Source organism: Anoplolepis gracilipes, chromosome 8 (genome assembly GCF_047496725.1).
Source record: "Anoplolepis gracilipes chromosome 8, ASM4749672v1, whole genome shotgun sequence".
Lineage (NCBI taxonomy): Eukaryota > Metazoa > Arthropoda > Insecta > Hymenoptera > Formicidae > Anoplolepis > Anoplolepis gracilipes.
Window position 1 is genome coordinate 4,328,495 of NC_132977.1, and position 23,309 is coordinate 4,351,803.

General features: G+C 35.1%; 1 protein-coding gene across 3 annotated transcripts in view; it reads right to left on the reverse strand.

Annotated features, from left to right (window-relative positions):
* The window catches only part of Mnb (minibrain), a 75,104-nt gene that overhangs the window by 33,017 nt on the left and 18,778 nt on the right, over window positions 1–23,309 (reverse strand). For all 3 annotated transcript variants that reach the window (XM_072897778.1, XM_072897777.1, XM_072897779.1), the window contains exon 2: window positions 22,117–23,276. In XM_072897778.1, the coding sequence (XP_072753879.1) occupies window positions 22,117–22,267 (151 nt within the window). In that variant the 5' untranslated portion in view covers window positions 22,268–23,276. The remainder of the gene's footprint in view (window positions 1–22,116; window positions 23,277–23,309) is intronic.

Here is a 23,309-nt window from a genome sequence, read left to right on the forward strand (position 1 = left end):
AAAAAAAAGACTATTCAATATGAGAAAAGCACAGAGAAATTATAATGATTGTTGAAAAATATAAGAAAAAATAATCGACTGGCGATTAAATTATATCAGGCTGAAATTTCAATCGAACGTTTCTATATTTTTCGATATCTGTACAAGTAAAATTGCGGATTTATTTCGTTTACTAGTATGTTGACTTGAATACGTTAGGTACACCCGGTACAATTGACACGTAATACGTGTCACGGTTCATAACTGGTATTTTATCTCTCTCTCTCTCTCTCTTTTTTTATCAACCTATATCCGGAAATACCAAAGCTTCCCATGATTAGCATTACTCATCGCTGAGTGTTCTTGTTAAAAAATCAATATTTAACGCACTCCAAAACTATAAATTATTATGATTCTATTTGCTCCATCTTAAGTACTAGAGTACTAGAACGGCTAGCTACAAATAACACGATGTATAGGTACGAGACGATAGATCGCGATATTAACCCTCTATTTGCTAAAACAGTTTCGAGGAAACGGATCAATAGTATATATCCAGTATTCTGTTTCTGATTCCTTGATGCTACCGATATATCGCGTGACGTAACTATCTACTTCGTATATAGAGTCTTATAAAAAAAGACGCAGTTCATAAATTATAATATTCCTCCTTATCGTGAATTTATAGAATATTTTATTTCTTCATTATTGTTTACAAAATTTGAATATCTATTTCTTTAACAATTCGAATTATAAAATACAATTCTGTGGATGTTAAAACAAAGTCAACTATGCACGTGTGATTTTTATCTCACACGATTTCATTATGTAAGCATATAAAAATATCTTCCCTCATTATTGCTAGTATATTTTAAAATATATATCACACCGGGTACCTCTTGACTCTAAAACAAATCTTAAATTTATCATCTTTTTTTGCGCGTAAAAGATCATTTTTATTTTTCTAAATAGTAATATTTTTATATATATAAAAAAAAGACAAAATAATAATTCCCGAGAAATAGAAATCGTTAATTAAAGGAAAAAAAAACATCAGAATCTTTCATGACCAGCATTGCTCGCAAACTATCTGCGACGACGAGGACGACAACGACAGCACTATATTGATCGATAAGCAAGCGCGTCGAGAGCAACGTGCAACGTGTGTGCGCTTTCCGCGAATCATGACTTTCGAACACGAGCCCTTGGGTGATATCGGAATCGCCGGTATTACGATAATTATATTGGTATATATAACTCGTATCGCGTATCTCTCTTGTATCCGTTAATCTATGCTGCTGGACCAACATTCTCTTACCTAATTGCCGATCGAAAGAATCGAGAAAAAGAGAGAAAAAATTGTATAATTTTATCTTATTTATATAAACACATTATTGGAAATATCTTTATTGATAATGTATATGCAATATATATATGATAAATATCTCCTTTTATAATACTAATATATGATATACCTCTACACTCAAAAAAAGTATTTTGCTAATGTAGATTTTTAGATATCTCAAATTAAAAATTTTCTGTCTAAATTACACTACTAGTACAGATATAAATTCTGCCTTTGTCATTTAAATTGATTAAGTGCAAAATATATGCAGTATCACAGTATTTTCTAATAATTTATCTGTTTCAGTTAATTTTTTACATCTAGAAAATTTTTGTAAAGGTGCCAGATCATTTTTTCTTTGAGTGTATTAACAATAAAACAATTTTTCGAAAACAAAAATTTTCAGGTAAAAATTAGAGTTTCACGAATTTTGCATGATGTGAGTTGGGAAAACTTGTTAGAGAAAAGACAAATAATTAAAAGTCCTATAATCATAGTGAAAACATTTCCTGTATAATTTATTTAAACTTTATGTTAATAGAAAACTACTAATTTTCTTGTCATAATTATTTCGAAAAATCTCGCACAAAGGATTAGGCGGTAAAAATTATCGCAAAATATTTGTTGTCTGGCAGATACTGTGTAGGGCTGATGACAGGATGACGGGGTGAGACTCGTGCAATCAGAAATTCTCGTATGCACGGTCGAGAGAGAAAGAGAGAGCGCAAGCGGGAGAGGGAAAGAGAGGGCGAACGTGAAAGAGAACAAGACGGAGCGGAAAGACAACAAGGACAGCTAGTTGTGTAAACCTATGTACACAGCAAGTTGCATGTGACTCGAATACGAGAGACAATCCTTCCATCCCTCCCTGTCCTCCTCTTTCTCCATTTGCTCCGAATTCTCGCGAGAGACCGGCAGATTTGCGAAATCCCGCGCTAAGGACCGCGGAGTGCCGTAAGTCGCAGTCATCGTGGACGCTATCTGCTCGTATCTCGACCTGTTCTTAACGGGGTCTACTACGAAAACGAGGGAGGAGAAATAGAACTAGAAAAAGAGACAGGCGGAAGAGGAGGGTTGAAATGGAAGAACAGAGCGCCAGTAGCGAGAGATAGATAGATAGATAGAGATAGAAAGAGAGAGAGAGAGAGAGAGAGAGAGAGAGAGAACTTGGAGGCTTCATCCGAAACTTCGCACCCCTCGTTTGCATAATACGTCCGAGGGCGTCCGTTTTCCTCGTCCTTTCCACCCACATCCCTCTCTTCGTGAGAGGTCGAGAACGAATTAAGGAGCTGATGTTCGTTCCAAAGTATTTCGGCGCGAAACACGTCTGTGTGCGTATTATATATTCAATAAAGAACAATTTAGCTATAAATGCATTAGTTTTATTAAAATATATATATATATATATATATATATATATAAATAATGTGATATTATATTTTAATATTAACCGTGATTCGTATTGAAAAAAATTCTTTCGATTATAAGCTAGTATAATAAAACGATCGCGAATGTATCAAAATGACAGAAACCGGATTACGTTGAGTTTTCGAGTCTTCGTCCTGTTATAGTCATTTGTTGGTGATATTATCACTAATTAGTTTTAAAGCTCATTAAGCACTAAATTGTTTGGATCTAACTATCACGAAAGAAAATTAATTTTTCTTATTGCAAAATCTAGTTAACTCTCCTTTTCAATTAAAGGCTACTCTCTCATTTGTCATGTTTATTTTTATTATGCATTTAAAATAAAAATATAGAAGTTTATAAGAGAAATAGATGAAGTGTTCGGTGTCATGATGAGTTTAAAATAGAGGAAATTATGTCCTATACTTTCATAAATATAAACGTTTTTCTTTCTTTACATATCGTTGCAGATACAAATGAATACGTTTGTCTATTATAGAAGAATATTTTGTCGCGTCGTGTCATTGGCATACAATGTAAATCGATCTTGAAAGAGAAGAGACGTTCGACGGTAGACAATAACACGGACACTGTCATAGCCTGTCATTACTTTTGCGTACTTGAAATTTGATTTGCTCTTACTTCCGTACATGCGTGTGTGTACGTGTGCAAATGTGCGTGTTATAATAGAAATATATTTCCTTTTCTCCTCCATTGATCTTGTTGATTTATTATGCAAAGCAGAGTATACACTAGCAACACGTGTTTATTTTCAGTGTCTCTACTTTCACACGCCATTGAGACAAAAATAAAGGAGAATTTTACCAGAAAATTTATGAAAAATATATGTTTAATAACAAGCAAGATGTTTAGACAACAATAAACATACAGTGCTAACGACATGTTTGTAAATAAAAATAGTTTTTATACATAATATTCGTTAAAAGTTCCAATCGTCAAACATTTTGAAAACGATTGCGTGTAATACATTTCCCAAAAAGTTCCAAGATATTAGTATATTAAATAATTATATTAGTTGCATCTTAGATGACTTTTACAAGATTACATTTTAAGCTTATTTTAAATTGTTTAACTTCTTTTAAAAAAATCCTAAATTTGTCTAATATATTCTTGTAGTTGTCGTTTTCAAAATAATTTGAATCTCTTTTCGGTAAAGATTTTTTGATGACATTTCGAGATCAAACTAATATAACTATTAAAATGCAATATATAATATTTAAAATTTTTTCTTAAATACTTTTTTAAGTGCATAATTTTATATAAATATTATTTTGTTATTTTATTATATTTGAACAATCTGGAATTTTTTTAAGTGGAAATCCTGTGATAATTAATATACTCAAATTGATATCTTGTATAAACAATAGTAAGAATGCAATTGTAAAAAAAAAAAAGAAAAGAAATAAATATAAAATTCTTCAAAATGTTATCGGCTCTTTATTCACTGACCTCGTCCGATCTTGCGGCATTGCATATCTCTTTTTCTTTTTTTTTATCCCGTGCGATCTACTTTTACGTTCGAACGTGCTTTGACATGACAAATATGCGTTCGAATCGTAACTGGTAATTGCCTGTTACCGGCAAAACGTACACATGCGACTCATCGTTGTCCGCGATGGCGGCTATAAAACTAGCGGAATGCCAAAACGTGACAGATACATTTCACTATACCAAGTACACTGCGTACAAACTCTTCTTCTCGCTCTCTCATCCGTGAAAAATATTTGTTTGATACGAAGAAAAATATATGTATATGTGATATTTAAACATGTGTAAAAAATGAAAATTGCCATGCAGTTAATACGTAACTGTCAAATGTACATTTATGTTTTGAGATAGCATGAGTGCAACATAGATATTGTCGAGATTCATGCAAAAAGCGAAAACTCGAATTAAAATCAATTCTTACTTTTCCTTCATCTTTCTTTACTCTTACGCATGTTTCTCTAAAAGGAGAGAAAAAGAGGAAAAACGTAATCTCGCACGAAGGTTGCAACTATGACGTTCAAGATCCGGCTATTCAAGGTTCGATGAGGAAGGAGAGGAAGAGGAGCAGCTCTCCTCCAAGAAGTAGCTCGATTGCGCTGCTTGAGCTGCGTGTGTAAATATCCCCTTCCCCCACCCCTTTATCTCTGTTCATCGGCGCATCTCTAATCACTTGTTCGTTTTAAGATGTACATACAGGGAAAAGCTTACTTTCTTATAGTATGCGACTACTTTCAGTCATACAATAACACGAACAAAAAATCTCGCCGCACGGTACATTAATATGCCATCTATTCAATGAGAACACCAATTAAAGATTACAAATCATGTAATAACTGAATGGCACATGCGCAATGTCGAGTATTTAAAAAAAATTTCAATTATATGTTAATTACACTGCGATTGCGCTCGTAAAACATTGCGACTGTTATTAAATTTAATTGAATAAGGAACGACATAAACGTGCCACGCGGTTGAGAGTTGACGTCACGAAGAAATTGTCTCTCATTATACAGACGTATTTCCTTTCCTCGGTTAGTTTCTTTCGAGTTAATTGACATTTAATTAATCCTCGTGACTTTTCGTTCGTAGATAAAACAACGCGACACGATGTATCGGTTAAAATAAAAAAAAAAAAAAAAAAAAAAAACTTGAAGGCTTGCGCGAAGGCCGTTCACCCTTCGGTATAGGTCGGCGAGTTTTTCGACAGCCGTCCTGTCCGCAATAAACGGTGCGGATGTTTAATCGATAAACAGGTGCTTAACCGAGGAAATTACGTCGAGTTATTTTTCGAGCGTGCGTACGTACGTGCGTGCGTGCGTGCGTGCATTTCGCTCGTGGATGCGGCAACCGACAACAAGCGCGCGAGTTGCATGAGTTGAGAGAAACCCTTTTTTTTTTTTTTATTACCACCACCCTCTTCCCTCCTCCCTCTACTCAACTCGTCGCGTTTACGTCTCCCCCGCATCGGACGGACGCGGCTGCGCGTACGTAGATGCGTGCAATATGTGCGTGTCCGCGCGCGATCGCGGTTAAGAAGAGTCACGCGTGGTGCGAGTTAACGCGAAAGATGGAGCGGAACGGGAACTCGGCTTCTGCGCCCGACGTGAGATTCACCGAGCGCGCGTGATCGGCGCGGACACTTATCAATCAATAGATGACGAAATTCCTATTTCCCGCGCATCCACGGGGACTTTGACCTGTTAAGCACGCGTTATTTGCGTGGCTATCCGAGATTCGAAATCTGTCAGGCGATAAGCCGCGCGGCACATACTTTTTTTTTCGCGATTTGTGAAATGTGCTTCGGATTCCTAAAGGATGTTTTGTGATTCCCGTAAAATTGATCTCTTGTTTTCGAAAATCGATAGTCCTGTCAACAGGTCCATTTGTGCTGGTGATCATAGTTAGGCTTTTATAGTACTCCATAAATTTCATAAACAATTCTCTTCATTTAGCTAAAAGAATGACATTCGTGAAATATAAAGTGACAATTTTCTGTAGCACAATTTCTCAATCTTAATATAATTAATAATTCTTAAAAATATAAAATATCAACGTCAAAATAAAACATTTATTTAATAATATTTAAAAGATGTAACTATTGTTAAAACCTATTGGAACTTTAAAAAGAAATATAAAAAAGAAAACGTTAGAAATAGTTAGCACTAATAATTCTCGAAAATAAAATGCTAGAATAAAAAACTGTTAAAAAAATTTTTAAACTCATCTTATTATTAAAACATATAATTTTTTTAAAACTATCAAATTCCATGATATAGAAATGACATATTTCAAAAGAAAGTGAGTGAATATTATATATCTAAAAATATTTTAAAAAAAGTTTCTTTATACGCACACACAAAAAAGTATGTAATTTTTATTTTATTAAATAATCTATATTTCTTTAATATTTGTTTTGTGTAAAAAATTAACATTACAAAAAATAGTATTCATCCTCCTTGCAAATTGCATAGAAATATTATTTTACATATCAAAGATTTTTCATTCGTCGAAAATGCGTATTTCAGTTTGAGGAACATTGCTTCCTAATGCGAGGGAAACTCTTATCACGCGCCACGCAAGACAGTATTGGCCGCCGATATTGTTAACGCAAAGCGACAGCTTATCGGAACCGCCAAACTTAGCTTTCAAGCAAAATATGTGTGCGACATGTTTATTCGTTCCGGCGGCGGTGATTATTTACCGCCCACGCACGGTGCTCCGTGCAAATCTTCACACTGAGGAAAATGTTTACCTGCCTTGTGTGCAGTAATTTACGCCATAGATAAATATCCAAAGTATTAGCAATAATAAACAATGGTCCTAATCAGCTGTTTCACATGCTAGTGCAAAAAAATAATATAAAAAAATGATATGACGTAAACTAAAAAAAAAAATTATCCTGAACATCTTTGTACCTGTCTCGAATGTAAAACTATAGATAGACATTTGCTGACGAAATAATCATGAAAATCCTATGCACGTGTATCGATAGTTTTTATTTTCCCCATTGCGATATATATACTTTCGATATAATTTAAATAACTGGAACGTTTAATAAAACATTCGTCGATTACCTTCAGGTGATCATTTTAACACAGTCTAAATATATTACACAGATTTGCTTTCAAAATATTCGAATAATTCTAAATTTTTATTCGAAAAATTATTCCTTTTATTCGCCAAATATATAAATTTAAAAACTAATCAAAAACATTTGTAGTTAAATACAGCTATAAAAGTAAAATTGTATGAAAAAAAATTAGCTTAACCGATTTATTACTTATGTTATTAGTTATACAACATTATATAACAATAAAAACAAGAATATTAATTTGTAATAAAGTAGCCACAAAGGTAGCTAAAATGATTCAATTGCTTGTTAGAATAATGTTTTAAATAATATATATAAATTTAGGACTCTATGGAAATATAGCGAGCGTGATTACACAAATTGAGTTAAAAAGAATTTAATCGAAATATTGCAAAATGTTAACTTTCCATTTTCAGTCATTTCTCTCTTGGAAGATTATCATTTAATGAATATTCAGAATCATTATTTTCAACATAAATTTATATCTTATGTTCGAGTAATTAATAGCAATTAATTATACTATATTTACTTTCACTTTATAATTCTGTACATATATTTTTACGAATAGAGTAAAGCTGCTAAAACATAAAAAATAGCACCTTCCAATTTTATTATTCTTACTAATTTACAAAAACGATAAAATGGTGTTACAGCAATAAATTTGCTATTAATTAGCATTGGTTCTGCCAAGAATTTGAATTTAATTTCTAATAACGGAAGTGTCAGATCAAAATAGCAGAAATGTAACTTACTTATGAGAACGACAGATGAAAGTTTTATCGAATCAACAATAAACATCATCTGATCGCTAATCCGACCAAAAGCAAGAAAAAGAATTTTGAATATTTTAAACCTTGTTGTTTGAACAAAATCAGATAGGCTAAAGAAAACAAAATTCTCAAATAGGCAGATGTAAGATTGACACCAAAAAAAATTGCAAAAAAAAAAAAAGAGATCCTTCGTGAAAATGATCCTGACGAAAAGACACATCGGGAACTATCCTGCAGGATGATGCCAACGCAAGAAGGAGCGTTCTCACTAGGAGAGAGGTGTACGGTGAAGTGTCGTAAGGCCGAGCGAGTAAGGGGAAAAGAAAGAAGACAGAGTAAATGAGAGAGAGAGAGAGAGAGAGAGAGAGAGAGAGGGGGGGGGAAGAGAGCGAGAGAGAATATGCGAGCGAGAGGAGGAAACAGAAAGGGGGCCAAGGAAGGCTAAGAGAAGCCGGCATAGCAACAGAAGGACCACTTCGAAACGAACAGGCAGTCGAGCGCGCTTCTGTTGGTTACTGGCTGCTGCTGCTGCTACTGACTACGAAATCGCTCGGCTGCATCACAAATGAACCAAAAGCTATGATATAAAAGCAAAAAGAAGATAAAGAATGAAATTAGAAAAATGAAGAAAAAGGAAGAGGAAAAAAAAAGAAGAAATATAAAAGAAAAATTTAAAAAAACAAAGGGAAGGAGAAAAAAAAATGAAATCAAGGAAAGAACAGAAAAAGAAAAGAAGAGATAACATAAAGGAGTGGAAGAAATGAAAAGAAGAAAGAAAACGTAAAAATAAAAATACAAAAAAAAAAGAAAGGCAAGAAAAAAAAACAATAGAAAGAGGAAAAATAAAAAGACAAAGAAGACGCGAGAAAATAAGCGAAAGAAAAAAAAATGTAAAAAAAAATATAGAAAGAAAGAGGAAAGAGGAAGAGAAAAAAAGAAAAAAAAAAGAAAGACAAAAAAGCAATAGAAACTAAAAGAAAAGGGAGAGAAGAAGAAAAAGAAAAGGAAAAGCGGATAAAAAAGAGAGAGAAAGAATAAGAACGAATGAAAAAGACAAAAGATAAAAAAAAAAAAGATAAATAAGGAGATAAAAAGAGAGACAAACAGATAGACAATCAAACAGACAGAGTGAAAGAGAAAAAATGGAAAGCAAGGGAGAGAGCAAGAAACAGAGAGAGAAACAGAGAGAGAAACAGAGAGAGAGAGAGAGAGAGAGAGAGAAAGAGAGAGAGAGAGAGAGAGAGAGAGAGAGAGAGAGAGATAGAGATAGAGAAGAGAGAGAGAGAGAAGAGTCGCGTATTGATCGTGTCGCACGGGGGTGGAGCAACCGTCGACCGACTGGCTGGTCTACCTTCCATGCGAGCCCGCCGCGCGAATTGCGGGGAAAGGGGTTAAAAGGGGAAACGACAGAGGAGAAAAGGGAGAGCAAACGCGCGCGCGGTCCTTCGGCGGTAAGGGTTCTTCGTCGTCCCCGTCGTACAACGTCTGGACCGGCGGCGAGATCATAGAGGGGATGCTGGAGTCGACGATGTGATGGTCGTCGTCTTATGTAGAGAGACGGACGCCTGCGTGTGATGGGATGCCCTCTAGTACCGATCTCTTCGACATCGATTCGTTTTAATTGTAGCTGAATCCTCCCCCTTTCCAGAAATTCCGTGTCTCTTTTCGGAAGAGAAACGATCGAATGATAATTAGATAAGGCTATTATACGACATACATAAAATAAAATAATCGTTTAACCCTTCTTGTTCGCGCGCGTAGGGCGCGTTTCGCATGGGCGTGAAGGAAAGCACGCGGAGAAGAGCGGAGGGCGTAGGGATGAATGCCCTGGCGCTTCCTCTCGGAGGCGCTGCAGTCGATGGCCGCGCGATGGGAGACGCGAAAAGGGAGCGCGAGGGGGTAAAGGCGGGTGGCCCTTCGCGAACGAAAGAACTTCCCCGTGACTCGCGCTCTGAACGAAAAGGTGTCCGGCATCGGTAGGACAGACATCGTCTTAAGAATAGATACGTAGAAGGTAGATAAAATGTTCGGTGCGCGATGGACATTTTACCTTTAACCCTTTGGGTCCTATACCGCCCTTCGTTGAATCGCGAAACGACGCTTAATGACGAAGAGACGAAGAGGCGGTCAAAGAATGCATGAAAGGAGCGACGAGTTTCGAAGACATCAAAGCGAAATGTTTGGACGAAGGACTTCGACGGGAAGAGTTTATCATTTTTAGCTCCCTAATTCTTAGATAAATTAACATCCAGTGAGATAGAATTAGGCATTGAAATTATTCTTTACATTCTTACTGCTCTTACTTTGGACAGTGAAAAATAATTTAAAAAAAAAAAAAAAGAAAATATTTGAAAATAATAAAATTTCATACGTGTATATATAAGACAAAAAAAAATATCCTATCTTCAAGTTTTATCTTCGAAGCTTTAAATTTATTAAATTAAGAAATTTGTCCTGCTTTTCAATGTTCTTTTCAAACAAGACAAATAAAAGTAATTCCGGAACAACTTTCAGGAATAATCTTAACACATAAGGTTTCATTACAAGGATATAATTGGGAATACTAGAAAGCAATCGACCTCGGAACCTGAGAACGCGAGAGAAACGAATGCTCTGAAGAGCCGTTGCGGTAAACGACTCAAGTTTACGTTGCCTTTAGTCGCTTTGTCTCTCCATCTCTCGAGTGTGCTCTCGAAACAAAATTTCGTCTTATATCGCCAAAGTGTCGCTTTGCGACCACCTTACGATTATCCTCGACCACTATGGCCCTGGTACCACCCCTCGTTTCTCTCTCTCGTATCTTCCCTACCGTTTTATCTCTCGGCGAAATCGTTTGGAGAAAAAAATGTAACACTTTCAAAGAGCCAAATGCCACCCTCCTCCCTTCATTTCCGAATGCCGGCGAAAAGACGCCGCTCACCACCTATGCCTATATAGCGGCGCGAGATTTCAAAGGACACGCTTATGTGCGCGCGCATGTATACCTTACACCGCGGGATTGAGTGCAATTCTTTTGATTAGAAGCGTGACTTTTATTTCGAGGTGCTTCGTGACAGACAGGAAATTTAAAATGATCCTTCCGGATACATTGAATGAACAAGTGTTGCTACAGATGAGTTTTTCTTTAACGATAATTAATATATATTCTCTCTCAATAACTAATAAAATATTAATTAAAATAAATATATCACTTGCATATAATCTTTAAAAGTTAATTCTAGTATAAATATTTATATGAAAATATTGCCAAAAAAATATAATATAATATATCTAAGTTCAGCGATATTTTCCTATATATAAAAGCGATACGGATCTTGCGCTTCTCAAAAATACTGCTCGAAAATTAGCTCTTAGAAGGGTCATTTTTCCAGAATGCCAGGATTAAGGGAGCAAAGATACGCAGAGAAAATTACCACTAATTAGGATATTCCGTACATTCGGTGACCTCTAATCTCTCTCCTATTTTCGAGCAGTGCTTATCGGTATGAAAAGACGGCCAGTGAGCTTCTGTATAAGCGAGAAAAATATTCCAGAAATTGAATCTGGAACATTTCACCTGCCAGACAACTTCTCCTAAATTACTAAATTAGCCAGGTCCTCACGCAACGGTATTTTTATGTTTGCTTACATACTTCTAATGATGATACTTACAGTTCTCTCTTTAAACGAAACGCGGAAGAGAATTTACGGAGAAATACTGCAAGTTGGAGAAATGCAAGTGCGCTCTCAAGAGAGATTATATCTATTTATATCAAAGATTTCGATATACATATAATCGAAATATTCGCAACTTATCCGCGAGGAATCATTTGATATTTTCATCATTTCTTAACAAAGATCTCGTGAAAACTTTATCCCCTCGTAAAATAAGCGCGGAAATGTAATTTGTCATTGCATTGCGAAATGCTTAATGCACGAGTATTTTTTTTAATTTCTTAATTTTTTCTTTTCTTTTCTTTTATGACAAGTCGCGACGCGGAATGTTATATCATTGACGTTTCGAATGCACAATAACGCAAATATCTATGAGCCGGTTACATGCTGATCAAATATATCGGATGTTTACCTAGAAGTAATTGTATCGGAGATTGTAACGTTTACCCCTTTATCATTTATACATTCCAATAGATGTACTGTAATATTAATTATTACGATATATTAGTATCAATTAAAATTATGAAAAAAATATTAATGCATATGAATAAAATTTGTTTATTAATTTTTAAGTAAAATTGCACGTTTTCTTGTGCAAATTTCATCCCAGGAGAAATTGTGAAAATAAAAATTTTTCGCATTTATCGTATAACAATCAGCATGTTACAGTCTTTATGCAGAATATTAGACAAAATCTAACACGAAGAAAATTAATATTTAAGCTAATATCTTTAACTAATTAACACGTTAGGAAATTGATTGGGATATAATATTTTAGTTAGAATCTGCGCGAGATTAAATCGGATTTGTCATGCTCTGTATAAGCTAATAATCTCGCGATAATAAATCTATCGGTCGATGGAAACGCTATGACGCAAGTAACACGGAACGTAAGCCATGATATACATTAAAACTCGCAGAAGCTATTCTCCCCTTCTTCCCTCCCCGCTCTTTTGTTCGTTGCAGCATAACGCGAGATGTGAGACGCAGTTAGAAAGAAGGAGCGAGACAGGAGACAGACACAGCGCGAACGGAGAACGCGACAGGAAACTCGAGATCAGAGAACAGCAACACATAGAGACAAACTTGGCCCGATATCTATTCGAAGTGTTGCGTTCGCTCGACTTACACCGCCTATTGTTCGAAGTATCGATACTGCGCTTCCGGTACGTGATCTTTTCGGTATCGCAGGCCTTGATGTTGACTACGGTATCGAATAAAAAATATGAGCGCCAAAGAATCTAGTTACTGGGAGAAAGAGAGAAATTAATATTCCCTGTATAAATTGAATTAATTATTCCTTCTTGTATAAGTCTATAAATCAAAGGAGCCGATAATGCAATATATAGTGGCAAATAAGTACAATTCAGCTAATTTTGCGACAAATTCGTACACCGACTAGTGTCCATAATCGTTTACGAAATTGATTATTAACAAACGTCAAGATACATTTTCGTACATGTCCATATCAATATATATATATATATATATAGGATTTTGGAAACGCATCCATTTCAAATGATTCTAAACTGAAAAGATTGCATAAACATAAAACCCCGATTCGAGTTATAAAAATATAAGGCTTCTGTTAAATTAAAAAAAAAATTACATAAATAAATCAAAATATTAACATATTAATTATTATTCATACGTAGCATAGTAAAAAAATACTTACGTATAATACTTCTTTAAATAATATGTCACAATAACTTATAAAACAAAAAAATAAACATTATTTACTGTCATTTCTCTCATATAAAGATTCTTTCAACCATATTCCAAAATATCAAAAATATTTAATATTATAAAGAATATATTATAAATTAAAAGTGTGTGTTAGTAACAAACTCTGATAAGAATAATAAGAATGCACACATAAAATGTTCAATTTTAGGTTTTTAACTTTCACATCTTTGTGTATTTTTTTCGCCTTCTCAAGTGTAATTTATATATTTTAATAATATAAATTATAAGTATGAAAACGTTTCGATCACACATATGGAAAAAAATTGCGCGTTTAAGAGTTAAATCCGCTTTCAGTAAGAGTTCACAACTTTATAAGAGTTCTAAATCGAATCAAACGTTTATACGATTTCTCTCTCATTTAGAAATGTTATTCCAACATGGAGTTGCGCAAAGTGACCAACCGTTGAGTATTTGTGGTTAAACGTGCGAATACACTATAATTCTTATTTATAGTTCTCATTAAAGCGCTTATAATTTTCAATTTATAACAAAGAAAACAAAATATTAATTATATATTATATAAAATTAAAACAATTATATAACACATTTCTTTCTATATTATTTAATTGAAAAATATATTTTCATTGAATGAATTTCTTCTCGTCCTTTTATATATGTATGTAGATGCGGGTTGATTCTTTTGGAGGTCATCTTTCCATAAAAAAGATGTCGAGATTAACGGTCAAAAATAAAAAGTTTTCGAAAACAAAGCGACTAGATGCAAACAATTATCAAAACTTTAGTCTTCATTTGGTTTACAAATTTAACAATTAGTCACGAGAAAGCAAAATTTAATGCCGAAAGTTGTAAAGAATTGCGATGAACGACAACCATCTGACATCACGCAAGAAAGATCTTCGATTCGGTCAAAGAATTTTTATTATGAAAGATAATTCGTTTTAGATCCGAAATATCTTGTAGATATATGTCGCAGCTGATGAGAGTGCGTGCTCACGCATTCGTAAAGATTCGCAACTTTGCAAATTTACGCACACATGTGCGCGAGTATGGAAGGGAGATATATCTGGTAGTGCGATAGGGTAGAGCTGTATAGACAGTCTATAGCCTCCCTTCTGTCGACAAGCGTAACCTTGCTGAAGCCAACCTAATTTGAAAATTGGAGAGGTCAGTGTCGGGAAATTGAGAGAAACGAGAGAGAGGGAGAGAGAGAGAGAGGGATAGTGAGATGTGACGGATAGTGCCGCGCGAGAGCACAATGTAAGGGTGAAAAGGAAGACTCGTGGGCTTGGAATTGCCCACTGTGTGTGTCGATCGCGTATAACGAGCATTAACGATTTGACAGTACACTCGACTCATTCGATACCATTTCATTTCGACGAAGAATACTTCGAATAATAATATTGCATCTAATAAAAAAATCAGAATGTTTCGTAAAATCAGAGAGAGAAAAAAAAAAAAACAGATGATTAGTTAGAGCCGTTCAATGTTTTCAATGTTTAAAAAAAAAAATACACAAAGGATTTTACTATAATTAATTATTACGAATATATATTGCAATATGAAAGGGACTAAATAAAAATCTCGCGCAAAATGTGTCGTCAATCACATATACGACTTGCGTATACACAATTCAAGGAAATTAAGGTGAAAAAAATGAAGAGGGTTCTCACGAGCCGCAGGGTGGAAAAGGTCAGACGACCTCGACGACGGAGGGAAATCCCTTTCATTCCCTTCTTTTCTCTCTTTTATGACAAGAAAATTGCGCGCAAAGAAATTGCGAAGGTCAATTCGGTGATTACACCATTGTCGCTATAATTTCATTAAACGAACGTAGTAGGTATGGCTCGGTTTTTATTTTGCTCTTTCGATTAAAAAATATAAATTCTATACGTATGTACGTGCATCTTCCAAGTATTAAGGTATATTTAAGAAATATTTGTCACGTTTATAATATTTAATTAAAAAACAACAAACTTGTTTTTACGTCAAGACACACATACACATATACAATTATTCTCACTAAATATTCTATGAATTTACATCGCGCAAGGAAAATCCTTGTATACCCTTCTATTTACGCCCCCGCAATAACACGCACAACTGTCATCATTATTGTTTCCTTCGCCGTCTACAAGAAAAAAGAAATGGAAGAAAGCAAGGACGATTATCGGTTATTCGATAACCATCTTTTCCAACTTTGACATTAACGATCTTCTCCTGCTTCATTAGGCAATAAATACCGCTCTCCTTCCCTTCCTGTCATCCTCTCGTTCGTAAAGTTTGAATGCACCGCGCAAATAGCAACGACTAATTGAAGCCGTCTCGGGTCACAGTCATCGTATTTTGTATTCGGCAGAAGAGTACAACGAGAAGAAAACGATGCAAAGCCACGCCGCCGCAGCTTCAACCAACAATGAATGGCAATAGACGCGGACAGAGACACGCTGATATTATCTGCCCACAGTTTCAGCCACGGATCATCGTAGATATTCGCGAATCATCACAGTAGATAGATTTGAAAGTAAAATAAAAAATCGCGCTTTTAACATCCGTTCTAGAAACTCTATATTCGCATGTTTTTTTCTTTACTCATAGTTTATACTATTTTTTACAATTATCGACAAATATGTTTCTAATATTTACTATTGTAATCTACAACATCGCGCTAAATGTCTAGTTGTTAATTTTAGCTTCTATATTTATGCAAAGTTGAATCAATGTGATCTTATAGTAGAGAAAAGGACGAGTGTCAATTAAATTATATTGACCTTTTTCTTTTGCAAATAAGAAAAAAAAGATGAGAAGAGGGAAGATGAGAAAAGAAAGAATGCACTTGATGCAGCAAGCACTGAACTTAAACGATTCGATTTACCGCAATTATTTTCTCAAACTGTCCGATTATAATCTATAAAAATTGTAAACCGATATCGATACTTTTTCTTCTCGCGAAATTATTTATCAAAATTATATATCAAAAATTATATTTCATTTGAATCGACAATCTCATTCTGTTCGATCGCAATCCGTTTATTGTCTTCTTTTATCTCGGCCGCATCATATATTTTATTAATTTTTGCTTAAACAGACAGAAATAAAATCACTGTGATATAATTATATACTTTTAGAAACCATACAAAATTTATTTCTCATTACAATGTATATAATTCGTAGTTTATTTTCTCGCATTTACTGAATTTCAAATCAAATGTCACATTTGCAACGCTTCCATCGACTTTATTTGAAAGATTTATTCATTAATTCTTTTCAATATTCATAAAAATTAAAATTTCTAGTATAATAATATATTTTTAATACATCTCCTAGTCATTTATATGAACGCAATTAATTAAATGGAATCATACGCGTAGATAATATAAATTTTAATCTTTTAAAACGTGATTAAATGTTACTTTAAAATGAGAAAGACTGCTGTATAAAATCTCTTTCTTTCTCTTTTTTCCTTCTCAAGAGGTCAACGTCTGTCGATATCGGCCCAGAACGGTAAAAATGGGCGGTAGGTTGCACAAGGGAGGAAGGAGGGAAGATGCTGAGTCGAAAATACATATATACGTCATTCGATAGCCGGCCGGTCGAAGTTTTCGGATTGTCTGAGAGTCGTTGATCAGGCATCGGTCCAAAAACTGGCCGTCGTCGCGACGCTCGAAATTTGCGTTGCTATTTGCATCGTCAATCTCGCCGATCGTGACGAGAAAGTTGGAAAAAACGTGCTGAGTCCTTTCTCTGTCCATTTAACTGTGTCATTCGTATGAGTCGTATAGTCTTATAGTATATGAGTATTTAAATATCGAATTGACACAGTGATGTGTCGGGAAATAAATGTCAATGAGTTTCTAAATTTCGATATGAGACATCTTAGGGAGAAGCCTTAGTTCGTCGAGGTTACACGGATTTCCATTTCTGTCTGAAAAGAAAAGAGAAAAAAAAAGAAAAAAAAAAGAAAAAAAAATAGATAAGAGATGATTGAAAAAGAATGTATCATTTATTCTTCCAAAATCGAACGATTGTTTTTTGCCGAGCGGTAGAACCACACTATTCTCGTCGTAAGACAAGTTGAGCCTAAGTATAGGAGGTCGGGTGTTTGCCTCCGTTTAAAAATATACGTCATATCCCCTTCCACCCTCTCACTTCGCGTCTTCTCTCCCTGCATGGCTTGCTACTCTTTGCTTCCTCCTTGTCTCTCTTCTCTTTTTTTTTTCTACTATCATCTTTTTTCACGCTTCGTGTTTCAACCTCGCACGCATTCAAATGGCGTAAAAGAGAGAGAGAGAGAAAGAGGAAAGAGAGAAATGGAGACACGTCGATCAGCAGCGTTCAATGATTCACGACAAAAGAGTATTTTGGAGCGACGATCAATAGCTAGTAGTTATACGAAAGCCCGCGATTTTCAGCAGAGTAAAATCCACGCGCGAAGAATTCACATACACACAATTCCCTTCTCACGATTCATGAGATAGATCGCGATTCATAAAACACAGATCTGACTTAAACGACGAAAATAAGCGGTTTAAGACTAACCATTACTACGAAAGATCATATCGTATTATGTTACCAAGAAACAAAATCAGGCTTGTAACTTTAAATGCTGAGACAATGATCTATAAGATCTTGTGCTCGTATAAAAATCATGTTTATTTTTTTCTATTACAGAAGAGATCCAGAGATAAAGAGCACAGCAACGTACACTTTAATATTTAATACATTCAAGATGTCTATTTGTATTTGAGTATATCTATTTGTATTTTCTATATTTTTGTATTCTTAATTTTCTTTATCAATAATATGTAAATTATAATATATATATATATATATATATATATATATATATATATATAGAGAGAGAGAGAGAGGGGGGGGAGAGAAAAGAGGTAAAATTCAATAACGCATAAGCGAGAGACATGTAATTAAATTCAGGGTGTCTCCCCAATCTTGTAAAAAAATTTCTTGAAAATTCCATGATTTTCCAGGTATTTTTATTCAAAATTCCAAGTTTAAAAACATTTATTAAACAAATTAGATTAGTCGAGACGCCAAACGTACAAGTATCGAGATGAGACGCTAGTCATATTTCGATTGTTCTATTGACAATGAATTTAAATGAGATTTCGTGTTATTTTTTTATGTCGTTCTGCAATCACTTACTTTCTGAACAGAGTAGGCGTAAAAGTGATTAAAAATTTATTAAACAAATTAGATCGAAACACCAATATAACATGAAATCTCATTTACGTCCAGCGTCTCGGCGATCTAATTTGTACAACTAATATTTTAATAATTACTAAAACCATTAAAACCATTAAAAATAAAGCCAGTCTCTCAACAGTTAATAAGTTTCCACGAAGTTAGACGCCAATTTCACACACACGGCTGATTGTTTATAATATGAGAGCAAAATTATCAAAAAGAGATTTTTCGAAAAAATTCTCTGAATCCTAATAAAATTTCGTGAGACTTTCCTGATTTTTTCAGATACAAAAGAAATCCCTGAGAATTCCAGGGTTTCTTTGTTTCTCTAGAAAGTAGATACCCTAAATTGAAAAATATGAAAAACATAGTAGATACTCGTTAGTTTCTTTTTCTCAAGCAGGATTACATTTGCTAAATCTAGATCTCTGTAGTTTGACTATTGTAAATAAGAATGGACAATAAATAGTAGATATAAAATATGTGTAAAATATGTGTAAATTTGTAATCTCGTATTATAAATAAGAAACGGATACGTAAAAGTTTTAAATTTCCGTAAATAGTTAAAAAAAAAAAATATTATATACACATATATATTTTCGAAAATCGAAACACGTCTCTCTTACCCTACATTATTCATTACCAACCCTCTACAGTGGGTTGGCCATTCCACCTGTGATCATTCAGCCATTATTTTCAGACACGCCTGGGCGCATCGAATTTATGCGCGCACATGCAAAAAAAAACATATTATTCCAAAAAGCCAGAATTCTCTTTTGCGACTTAATAGTTATTCATCGCAATTACGGACGGAAATCGTGCATTGGCGAGGGAAAAAAAAGAGAGAAAGAGTCTAACTTATTATCGCGATAATTAACAATTTCCCGAGTCATCGGATCGCAAACACGCCTGCATTTTGCATTGGGGTCGAGTCAGGTCACATCGCAACACTATACTTACATCGGCGGCCCTTCAATTTTTTTTTTCGTTTATATTGCGCTTTAATTGTGAGAGATAATCGAACGATCGATCACAATGACAGTTAATAATCTTATGTGAACGCCGTCGGATCAAAGGGTTATTTGTTTTCTCTCGATTACAGATGCTCACGCAGATACAAATTTTCACGAACACAGATCCGCAATGTGATCGATTAAAATGTACTTATATTTCATATAATTTATATAAGATAAAAATTATTTAAAAATAATTAAATGTAACCTCTTATGTATTGTTTTCGGTTAAAACTGTATTAAAAAAAAATTAATTGTACAAATAAAAAAAAATCCATAAAAAGAAAATGCAAAGAACCTGGCGCTTTGTGTATATAATTAAGGATCTAAACACGATAGAAATCGATAATATTCTTCCGCGTTTTGCAATATCTGGGTTGTCCGTCACAATTAACATCTCGTAATCGCAAAGAACGCGAGAAGAAATAACGTTATTGCCTAACAGCAATATTGTCAGTTAACATCATTGATCGAATCACACTGTCGTGCTAAACACACAGGTACGTCGTCCGCAATTGCAGCATCGTGCAGTTTCCTTCCGTCGTCGCCGGCTCGTTAAACGCGACTCATTATTGGACGACTACGAGGCAGGAGGAAAGGGAAAGAGGATGAAATCAGCACGTCGCGCCTTTTTCCCCTTTCATCTAACAGCGAATAATGAAAGCCCGTTTCACTAATATACATTGCACCTGCTAATTTAGGCCGTCCTAAAGCCCGCGGTTATCGCACGTCGCGATGCACCTGCATTATCACCGCCATCATCTACCGACGTAGATCTCGTGCATGCATGTATGTATCGCAACGTCGATCTCTTTTTACTTTGCTCTGCCCGATATGAAGGCTAAAAGAGAGAATAGACGAGTCGGTAAAATTGAACGAATAATCCCATCGCGACTTTGATCTATTTCTTAGCTTTTTAATATTTTTCTAAAAGAAATTCAATCAAATAAAATCAAACAAAGAATCTTTTTATCCGTATGCGAGAAAAGAAATTTCACAATACGTAACACAGAGTTAACTTTAGAGATTAATATTTATAAGAATAATATTTTGTGAATAAGAAAAATGACAATATAGTCTGTCAGAGAGTGTGTTGCTTTCGAAGGCACGAAAAGTGACGAAAAAATGCGACAGCCGAGCGTAAATGTCAATTGTCAAAGGCCGGCATACCGTAACTTACAGTTACACCGTTCATATTTTTCCTTCATAACACTAGCCGGTCGATGTTTCATAGCGCGCGCATATAAGCGTGTCAAAGGTCAGGGATCGAAAAATGTAGGAGACACGTGTCTCTCTCTCTCTCTCTCTCTTTCTTTTTTTGTTTCCCACACTCTGCATCAAAGGAAAATAAATAAATAATGCCAATTTTGTCTCTATAATACATAGCTTTTTACCTAATAAAATATTTCATTATTATATTATAGAAAATATTTCGAGATATTATAATGTAGGAAAATTATTTTTATCGATTCAATCTATCATCTGTCAATATTTTTGAATCTTTTTCAATGATCATTTGTCGACGATACTAAAATAAAATACATTAAAATATATTTAATAAATATTATTACCGCGATAAGTAAATGAAAAAAAAAAAAGTTCTCTATCCAAAACGGATATCTGAATTAGCGCAGTTGCGAATAGATCGAACCACGGAATAATCTCCGTCGAGCACTTCAAATCATTTTCTCTTCTTTCTTTCTCATCTCTGATTAAGTGTTTAGTAATCTTTATATGCAAAAATTCGGCAATATATTGAAGATTTAATTAGATTTAATTAAATGTTTAATTTAAATATCCTGTGAAGCAGTTTTTCTAACTAGTCATCGTGTGGATTTGAGAGTTTGGACAAATATTTATGATCCTCAAATAAAAGAAATCAATTAACGTGCTTTGGAAATAAACTTATAATAGAATCTAAATGTGCTATTAATTTTCTACAACAATTAAAGCCTTTCGTGACAGATCGACAAAAGCTGTTATTCACCTAGATTTTCATTTGAATACATTTATAACACGACGTTAGCAATTAATTGGCTTTTATTGTTACCGAATATATATATATATATATATATATGAAAGTTATATTTTAAATTTAACGATTTGTTAAATAAAAAGTAATCTCAAGTTACTTTTCTGCTGTAAAATAATTTTTGCAGATTTGAAAAATCATACTGCTTTCGGTATCAAGATTTTCCCTGCATTCACAAGCTCATCCGGCATCATGCATTCCGGATCGAAAACTCGCGATCCAATGTATAAACCGCAAAATTTACCCCCTTTCCTTCTCCGTCCCCAACGCTCTTAAATCGATAATCGCTATCGCTTCCCGAGCGAGCACGTGGCTTGTCAAAACTAAAGGGGGAAACGGAGGGAGAAGGAAGGGTGGAGGGGGAGGAGGGGGGGGGGAAGAAATAAATCAGAGATGCGTTTACTTACATTGTTGCTTGTGCCTGGACTCCATGAGCATCATTTGTTCGTGTTTGTGCCACGCAGCGTCGGTAGTGTCGGTTCCGGCGATGCCCCTCGCCCCCGCGGAGGGTGGCTGGACACCTCCGCGTGCCCCACCGCCCCCGCCACCGTACTCCATAACGGCGGTGGCACCCTACTCCGCCCTTTCGCTGCTGCCCTCGGCAGTCCTCAGACGCTCACAACATGGAGCCGGTCCTCTTTCGATGCCGCACACACGATTGCTCTCTCTATATTTCCTTCTTTTTTTTTCCTCACCCCTTCTGCTTCTCTCTCTCTCTCTCTTCCGCTCCTCTTTCTCCGTTTCTTTGTTTTATTAACGATATTTGCGTTCGCCTCTTTTTCGGCGATTCCTATGGAATATCGGTCCGGTCAGTCTCCGTGAGGGGGATTACTCCTCTGTAGGGGGAAGAAACACCGGCGATCTGGATTGGAGAGCATTGAAACAACGTCCAAACAACCGTGACGCGACCTATCCTTTCGCTCTCTTCCGTCGTCGTTGCAGTCACGTCGTCGTCGTCGTCGTCTTCTCCTTCCTTTCCTTCACACGACGACTCGGCCCTCTTCTTCAGGAGAAGCACTTTAAATCTTCCCTCGTTCGAGGATACTCTCGAACGTTTCGTTTCCCGCTTCTCTTCGGCCAGGGCGCGTTTTTCTCGCTCTCATACGAAAAATAGCTCTTATTTACACGCACACTCACGAATCGCCTCCTCTTATATTTATATATATATATATTTATATATGTATATGTATCTTGTGTTTCTCCCGTTCTCTCTCCCTCGTTTTCTCTTTCTATATATATACATATATGTGTGTATTGTGTATGTATATATATATATATATATATATATATATATATATATATATATATATTTGTCCCGTTCGCTCGCTTTTACACTTTGACTAAACTTCTACTAACTTTTGGCGGTGATCCGTTGCGGTCTTTTTTTCTCTTTCTTTTCCTAAATATATATGTATACAGTCAGAGGGTTCAGCCTTCGTTTTCTGTTTGTTAGCAGGTGCGTATTTCGAAAGGAGGAAGTGAGGAGAACGAGTGGGCCGCCTATTCACTTCGCGTCGCTGTCAGCCTTCATGCTGCAAACCGGCGGAGGGGTATAATGCGATGATACCTGGAATCAAATTATAAAAAAATATTAACACTT